At 40.8% G+C, this 8804-nt stretch overlaps 1 protein-coding gene across 1 annotated transcript; it reads left to right on the top strand.

The window, feature by feature from the left end:
• Positions 1 to 4080: 4080 nt before the first annotated feature.
• LOC142747999 (uncharacterized) lies at positions 4081 to 8374 on the top strand. Its single transcript, XM_075855119.1, has 6 exons — positions 4081 to 4332; positions 4959 to 5948; positions 6271 to 6434; positions 7124 to 7336; positions 7738 to 7870; positions 8115 to 8374. The coding sequence occupies exons 2-3, from the start codon at positions 5120 to 5122 to the stop codon at positions 6303 to 6305; spliced, it is 864 nt and encodes a 287-aa protein (XP_075711234.1). The 5' UTR covers positions 4081 to 4332; positions 4959 to 5119; the 3' UTR covers positions 6306 to 6434; positions 7124 to 7336; positions 7738 to 7870; positions 8115 to 8374.
• Positions 8375 to 8804: the final 430 nt, after the last annotated feature.

The raw sequence follows: 8804 nt of genomic DNA, 5'->3' as shown, positions 1-8804 counted from the left end.
TTTGATTGCAAAAGTATCAGCAGTTAAGAAAACAGCACAGGATATTAAAGTGCATGTGGTTCCATCCACCATCCAAGGAACCGAGAAAGGAGACATTCAGGGCCACCTGTTTACGTGACACTGAATGCTTCCACACCTGATAAAGTTATTTGTCAAGCCGTAGCATGACACCAAAATAGATGGTATTGCCCGAATTGTAAAACCTGGAATTCCCTAAATCTTCAGGTGTATACAGTTTGTAACGCTGTACACTCACCTATTGCTAGACCCGTATACTGAGTACCCATCCAAAGGTGAATGGCACAACGGGATCCCCTTTATTCAGGGGATCTGATCAGAACATAGTCTCGGATGAGTATTCTAATACATGGCTAAGCAAATTTATGTTCAAAAGAAGGGAATTGTCAAAGATATTTTAATATCTGTATATGTGTGAACATAAAAGTGCTATGTAGTATCTACTGTTATGGACAGGTGTAACTGGAGCTTACAGGACTGCTGTAACAACAGCCTACAAGGGGGGGGGGGTTGGCTCTTCTATTCTAAGTCCTCTGGTTTATGACTTTGCATTCAGTTGTTACAAAGGTGGACGTGACAAGACTTGAAGACATTGTATTTCTTTTGGCTAAAGATACATACTAAGATGCGCTTGGGATTCTGTATGTTACCATATGTACAATGTATAAGTGCAATTATGAGGGGAACGCCTACTCTCATTTCCTTATAAATAAAAATGCATTTGCCCCTCCCAGGGGCAGAGACTGTTTTGAACACCGACGTCGCGAGTCATGGTCTCATTCCGGCCGGCCGGCCTCTCTCAGATCCACCAGTGATGGAGCATTCATTAATTTGGAAGTCATAGACAAATGCAGATAATGTCCAAAGTTAAGGGACAAAGTAAATTCTGCAGCGACATATGCTATTGGCTGAATATGAAATATTCTCATTGTTTGCTATTGGCTGAATCAGAGTTGTTGTCACATTGGGAAAGAATGGGAGGAATCCTCCAGCTCACCTTAGTGCAGATTTACACTGCTTGTAGCGCTCGGGTCCTCGTGTCGGCACACGGCATGGATAAGGAGGAAAAGGCAAAGATTGGATCCAGCGCTGAGACAAATATAAAAAGGAAACTTCTTTCAAGTTTTATTTGGTAGTTAAGAATTAATTCGGCAGGAAATTTTAATGACGGGGGTAGGGAAACAGAAAAGTGAGCCCTAATCTACCCGCCACTCAGTACCTGCCTTCTTGCAACGACCCGCCCTAGGCGACGGGGTACAACTGGGTGACGGTCCCTACACTCAATAGGTGCACAACAGACAAACAGACAAGGGTACACAGAAGCAAGGGGAAAAGGGGAAGTTGCCCACGGCAAAACCGTGAGCAACAAGAGTAGTAAACAAGCCGAGTCAAACAAGGAGTGTACGAGGTACCAAACGCAGAGCAGGAGAGTAGTGAACAAGCCGAGTCAAACCAGGTGTGTACGAGGTACCAAACGCAGAGCAGGAGAGTAGTCAGTAAGCCGGGGTCAATATGAAGCAAGGACAAATAGTACAAGGAGCTGCAGCAGGGCCAGGAAACCAAACGAGAAGAATCACAAGCAAGGAGGAACAGGAAAGGCAGGTATAAATAGACAGAGGGCGGAAGCTAGCTCCGTCTGGCCAGGCTGTGATAGGCTCTCCCACTCCTAAGCCTGCCACCCTGAGTGGTGAAAGATGGAGTCAGTCTCACAGACATAGAAGCAGGTGCAGCCTGATTATCTATGGGCGTTAACCCAGAAGCTGTGCCTGGCAGATCCTTTACAGATATTTTCCTTGATACAAAGGGTGATTCAGGATATATGCGATGCCTACGCATTTCAAATGCTGGCTGCGTCCTTACTCATGGCTTGTGTTAAAGTTCTGACATATGTGGCTGGGTTTTATATCCGGTCAATCATGTGGGTCTAATTACGTTCCAGGGGAGTAACATTTTGGAACGCAATAGAAGATCGTGCAATAAACAGTTGCATTTCGTCGTGGAACAACAAAGTTTGCAGAATGTAAAAAGGTGAGTGTCATATATTACTGGAGATGTTCCCTTTGAAATGTAATGTTGGAATGACTTTTAGTCGTATTTGGATAATATTGCGATTACAAAAATGACTCTTTATCGTATCTGGTCAATCTTGTGTGTTTAATTGCATTCCAGGGGAATGACCTTTTGGAACGCAGCAGGAGATCATGCATTAAACAGATACGTCTCATCGTGAAACAACGAAATTCACGGGATATGGAAAGGTAAGTGTTATATAATACTAGAGATATACCCTTTGAGATTTAATGTTAAAATGAATTTATGCCATAATTGGATAATATTGCAATTATATTAGAATAACTCTACCATATTTGGATCGTGTTGCAGTAATATTTCCATGATTTGACAGTATATTAACCCAGTTAGCCGATGGAACTTGTATGACAAAGTATATGTAAGATGACTAAAAACAGACATAGAAGACTATATACATATGTTAGTGGTTAAAAATCCCTTGTGGAGAAACAATTTCTAGTGCTTAAAGTTAGATACGTAGTATTTCGCCTGACCGTGGCTGAATGTGCCATGGGGATAACTTACACTATATAATATTTAATGTATGGACTTCTGTTATGTTACATTAGAATGCAGAGAGAAAAGAGAATAGAACATGACTTGTATTGTATAAATGTAAGGCTTTGCTTTCGTTTCAAATTTGTTTGCCTGTCAAAGAGTTTATTTTGATGGCCGCTACAACAGTCTCGTATACGTTTTTACTAGATAAGATTTCGAAATATGGCATACTTAATAATGGAACATTGCCTCTGATTGGTTAACCTCACGCCTACACCTCTTTTGAATGATATTATTGTAATTGATTTTGGCAATAAACTTCAGAGGAGTATTTTGAAAATACGAGCATTGACTGTGTGTTTTATTCCTCTCTCGCTATATATTGATCTAATACATGATTAGCATCTGGATAACATTCTTGGAGTGAGTGTCTGTTGGAACACTCGTCTAAATTTCAGTCTCCTATATTTTGAGCTATGACTTCCGGAACACTATTATTATGTAATATCAGAGGACACTACAAGGAGGAGAAACTACCAAGAAAGAATGATCGACTTGAGGCACGTGAGATTACAAAAAATGTACAATTTTTATTAAATAAAGACAATGGACAAGTTAAAAGATGGAATGGAAGATAAGTCACACCATAAAAAAGAGACGTCAAATCAATCATGAACCAAATATAGTTATTTGGTCAATGTGTTGAAATCAATAAGCAAGGTACTATAGCAGCAAAAGGGTAAATGAGATCATACCAGGCTGCAGCACATATTATGCATATGTTTAGTAAGATGGTGGCGATTGAGGTAAGTATGAATAAAACATATATAAACAGCGCCAACAAGTTACAGTAGTATGAATCTAGGTTTAAATGTGCAGAAGCCGGTTTTGAAATGGATTCATAGAAAATTACAAGCAATATTAAATACAAGCTGCTAAAGATGGCAAATATTTGTTCAACATACCGATAGACATTGTGGTACAGAGAGAGGAGGTGACATGGCCGGATGGAAGATAGTCGGCGTCTGATGCGGGGTACAAAGATGGCGCTGCCCCACTTCCTGTACTGCGTCATCAGAGAGGATGTGAAGCGGCGAGGACTGACCACGCCCCCCACAGCCTGCTCCAATTGAAGACAGCAGACGGAATGAGCCAGGACCACTCCCCCCCCCCCCAAGAGTTTTGTTTGTTTTGTTAATCAAACTGCATCAGCGCACCCTCTCATCATGCTAAGGTCACCAGAGAATAGAGGGAGAATGTAACTAATGAATGGTGTAATAAGGGTATGTCTGCACTGTTTAGTGTGAGTGAAAGAATGTGTGAAAATAGTAAGACAGGGGGAGAGGGAAGAGGGGGAGGGGTGGGGCAATCTGTAGTGTGCCGTGTGAAGTGGATGAGCTGAATTGAAGTGAGTAGAAATACACTGAGTAGAACAAAACTCTTAGGGGGGGGAGTGGTCCTGGCTCATTCCGTCTGCTGTCGTCAATTGGAGCAGGCTGTGGGGGGCGTGGTCAGTCCTCGCCGCCCCACATCCTCTCTGATGACGCAGTACAGGAAGTGGGGCAGCTCCATCTTTGTACCCCGCATCAGACGCCGACTATCTTCCATCCGGCCATGTCACCTCCTCTCTTTGACTCACAACACCTGGGATGCACACCATATAAGAGTGGGCACAAGTAGCTTGACCCCAACCCCGGACGAAGGCAGGTGCCGAAACGTGCTCTCTCTGTACCACAATGTCTATCGGTATGTTGAACAAATATTTGCCATCTTTAGCAGCTTGTATTTAATATTGCTTGTAATTTTCTATGAATCCATTTCAAAACCGGCTTCTGCACATTTAAACCTAGATTCATACTACTGTAACTTGTTGGCGCTGTTTATATATGTTTTATTCATACTTACCTCAATCGCCACCATCTTACTAAACATATGCATAACATGTGCTGCAGCCTGGTATGATCTCATTTACCCTTTTGCTGCTATAGTACCTTGCTTATTGATTTCAACACATTGACCAAATAACTATATTTGGTTCATGATTGATTTGACGTCTCTTTTTTATGGTGTGACTTATCTTCCATTCCATCTTTTAACTTGTCCATTGTCTTTATTTAATAAAAATTGTACATTTTTTGTAATCTTACGTGCCTCAAGTCGATCATTCTTTCTTGGTAGTTTCTCATGTCAATTTTTGATCGACGCACCAAGTGTATCTTGGTCAAATACTTAGGATATGATAGAGTGCCGCTCACATAACTAGCAACAGTGCTTGACAGTTTAAATGTTGATGTTTCGAGCACTATTGTTATCATATTCTGTCTGTTGGTATTTTTTTGGTTTATATCTAATTTTTGTCTGTGTTCTCACAGAGTCAAATACCTCGGGTCCTATGGATTATAAAGCCAGGGAATGTGCCTGGCGGTCTCAGATGGAATAGGTCTTCAAGGATGAGTCCCCAATATTTGGTTTTAATGTTTGCGGAAACGTTAGCGAGCTCCAGAACAAATATACAAATTTGTTACATCGCCGCATGAAAGTGTGGTGGAATAAAACCTTCCTGGAAAATTATATCCAGAGAAGCCTTGTCCCGAGGGGTCTGAGAATTCAGATCTTCCCATCCTTTCCTATCATTGAAGAAGGGTTCATTTCTAAATGGGAAGAGGTATGCAACCAGGGCTCCAAGAAATTTATGGAGCTTCTAGTTGACCTCAATCAAAAAATGATACTGTCTATGGATGAAGAAATAGAAAGTGTTCAGGCCCAACTGTTCCCACTTATGTCCATGGACAACATGTCCAAATTCAAACATAATCTTGATGCCCAATTTGTGGAGTGGGAAAAAGATATTCAGGAAATTAAATCTAAAAAGTTCTCTAGAGATATTGGGGATTTCCAGAACAACAAAGTATATAGGTGGAGAAGAAATCAGGTCCTAGGAGGCCGTAGTCGTACCCCTTCTCTTTCCTCTGTGTCTTCTCAGAGTGAAACTGATAATGTGCCCTATAGATCGAACTTCAATACTCGACCCAAAAGAAAATTAGCACAAAGACAAGTGGCCAATAAAAAGCGACCAGATGTACGAGACCAAAGCAGCCACCTAAAGGTAATAAATCTGTCAACACATGTGTTTTCTAACATTGATTTAGAATTAATAGCTAAGGGGTTAACCTTTTCACCAAGCGCTGGCTTTGACATGTTTTCAGCAGTGAAAGACCTACATATCTTCGGTCGTTCACTTATCTTCAAAAAATGGTTTGACAAACAGGTGGATAGTGAACATTTTCCAACATCAGAGGAACAGCAGGCATTAAAAGCATTAGAAGATCTTTTGGATGAGCACAAGAACGATGAAGTTGCAGGTAATATTCCAGCATGCATTCGTATGAAATCCAAGAATTTTCCTGCTCTTAGCTTGTGCCCGGCGGTATATTTATTTATCAAGTCAGTGACCCAAGAATTCTGGAACATTCCAAGGAGTATTAAATATGATAACCTAACCCCTCCCGAGAGAAAAAGTCTGAAACAATTACAAAAAAATAATGACGTGGTATTCAAGGCCGTGGATAAGGGGGGTAACGTGGTAGTCTGGCCCAGCAATATGTATGAGGCAGAGGCAAATAGACAGTTGCGGGATAGACACTGTTATAAGAAATTAACCTTTAACCCTCTGTCATCTTTCAGATCCGAGTTACAGGTTAAACTTTTGCAAGCAGTAGAAGAAAATATAATTTCAAAGGAATTAAGTAAGGCACTTTCAATTGACGAACCCACTATACCAACCCTCTACTTACTACCCAAGATTCATAAAAACTAAAAAACCCCGCCTGGAAGGCCCATCATTTCAGGTAGGGGCAGTCTGACAGAGGGTATCTGTAAATTTATCGACTTCCACTTAAAAAACTTGGTTATTAATTTACCCTCATACGTTCGTGATACTGCCGATTTGTTACAGAAAATCAGCGGCATCAATATTGATAGGGACATGCTCCTTGTCACTATTGATGTAGAATCTCTCTACACGAGCATCAAACATACTGATGGGATCAGGGCGGTTGAATATTTTCTTTCAATGTCTGACTTGGAAAAACCGCTCTGTTCTTTCATTATCCAGATGCTCGAGTATATCCTAACACATAATTTTTTTGTGTTCAATGGCAGCTTTTACTTACAGCTCCAAGGCACAGCCATGGGGGCAGCGTGCGCACCTTCGTACGCCAACCTCTTTCTGGGCTTGTGGGAGAGGGTTCTCTTCTCGGATGACCGGGGTAACTCAATGGCACGGGTACTTTTCTGGGCCCGTTACATTGATGATATTTTGGTCATCTGGAAGGGCACACAGGCTGACCTAGATTCCTTCATGACTGGGCTGAATACAAATGTTTTAAATTTGAAATTCACTTATAAAGCTCATCCCAGTTTGTTGGAATTTTTGGATGTTCACATTTTTACAGACGAAAACGGCTTTCTTCATAGTGACATTTTCCGCAAGGAAACTTCCGTAAATGCATTATTACACTCTTCCTATCCTCCGCAGACCATTCAAGCGGTCCCCATTGGACAATTTCTGCGGATAAAGAGGATATGCTCATCTGATTTACTATTTGAAGAGCAGGCAGAGGATCTCAAAAATCGCTTTTTAGAATGGGGATATAGTATGAGATCTATCAAAAAAGCCTACCGGAGGGCTAAACGTACCCCCAGGGATGACTTGCTTTTTCCCAAGAAAAGGACAGATAAACAGAGTCAGGTAAGATTCATTACTGGGTACCATTCCCGATGGCCGCAAATGAAAGAAATTGTCAAACGCTACTGGCCGATATTACTGACAGATCCCACTCTAGACAGGTTTATTACCAAATATCCAAGTATTACAGCGAGACGGTCCAAGAATCTAAAGGACCATTTGGTGAAAAGCCATTATGACCCGATAAAAAGCAAATATCCATTCGGGACCAAGGGTCCAAAGTGGGGTTGCAATCCCTGTGGACAATGCATCGCTTGCCCTAATATTGAGAAAGCCACTACATTTACCAATGCCTCTGATACTAAGACCTTCAATATCACTCACCCTATAACCTGTACCACTAAAGCTGTTGTGTACTATGCAGTCTGCCCTTGCCCAAAAATTTATGTTCGTCTCACCTCCAGAGAGCTGAAGGTCCGAGTACGAGAACATATGGCCGATATAAAGCGAGCATCAGGGGCAGAGAATCTGGAAAATCTGAAACCTGTAGCCCGACACTTCAAAACGCATCATTCCTGTGACCCCTCCAAATTGAAGGTGAGGGGAATTGACCATATCACATGTGGAATGAGAGGTGGTGCCATTAAACAAAAACTTGCACAATGCGAGACTCGCTGGATATGGACCCTCGGGACAATGTTTCCACATGGGCTAAATGAATCCCTGAGCTACGCTTCGTTTCTGTAACCATTGACTCCTGTAGTGGGTCTTGGTTTTTTTAATTCTTCTCACAACTGTGTTATTTTATAGTACTAACTACCCTCGTTTTGTCCATCTCTAGTTCATGTATACAGAACTTCGCATCGCTTTTTGAGTCTATTTGAGGAGGCTACTAAGGGGACTACATCCAATGGGACAAAGAAAGAATTCCGAATTATTGTTCTGCACGCTATTTTTGTATGTCTTGTTATTATGTAATTTTGTATTATTATAACATACAAAAATTTACTTATATACCCTTTGTGTATGTACATCTCGCATTATATTGAATATGTTTGCTCACATATCTGCATCATACTCATTTACTCCGACTTCTTGTTTTTAACACCAATTTTCTATAAACATATTGTTTTAATACGTGTTTTATTATGTAACTCGTTGGCATTTTTTAAATATATTTAAGGGTATTTTCATTGTGTGGTTTTATCCAGTTTTTATAAAGTTTTTGATGACTGAATCCCTTCACTGCAATCCTTTGTCACTTATTTCCTTTCATTATTCCATTCATTTTATTACCATTTTAAACTTTATTAAATGCTTATATTTGAGGTCTTTTCACTTCTCTTCACTGTTTCTGTTACGGTAGATGCTTGGGTGTCTTTCTTTTTATTTTTCACTCTTTTTCATCGGTCTCATAATCAGTATTATCAACACTGGACCGTCTTACATTCATCCATTCACACCTATTTCCATATGCATCCCCCTCCCCCTTTTCTTATATACATAGATCATTACACAATTCTCATTTTCC

The sequence above is a fragment of the Rhinoderma darwinii genome, chromosome 1, assembly GCF_050947455.1.
Source record: "Rhinoderma darwinii isolate aRhiDar2 chromosome 1, aRhiDar2.hap1, whole genome shotgun sequence".
Taxonomy (NCBI): domain Eukaryota; kingdom Metazoa; phylum Chordata; class Amphibia; order Anura; family Rhinodermatidae; genus Rhinoderma; species Rhinoderma darwinii.
Note: the sequence above shows the minus strand (reverse complement) of the source record. Positions and strands in the feature narration are given on the sequence as shown.

Excerpts from the sequence above, each read along its gene's own strand:
- LOC142747999 (XM_075855119.1), top strand. The coding sequence starts at position 5,120 with ATGAAAGTGTGGTGGAATAAAACCTTCCTGGAAAATTATATCCAGAGA. Across the intron at positions 5,949-6,270 it reads CAAGAACGATGAAGTTGCAG|ATCCGAGTTACAGGTTAAAC; the intron begins GTAATATTCCAG and ends GTCATCTTTCAG.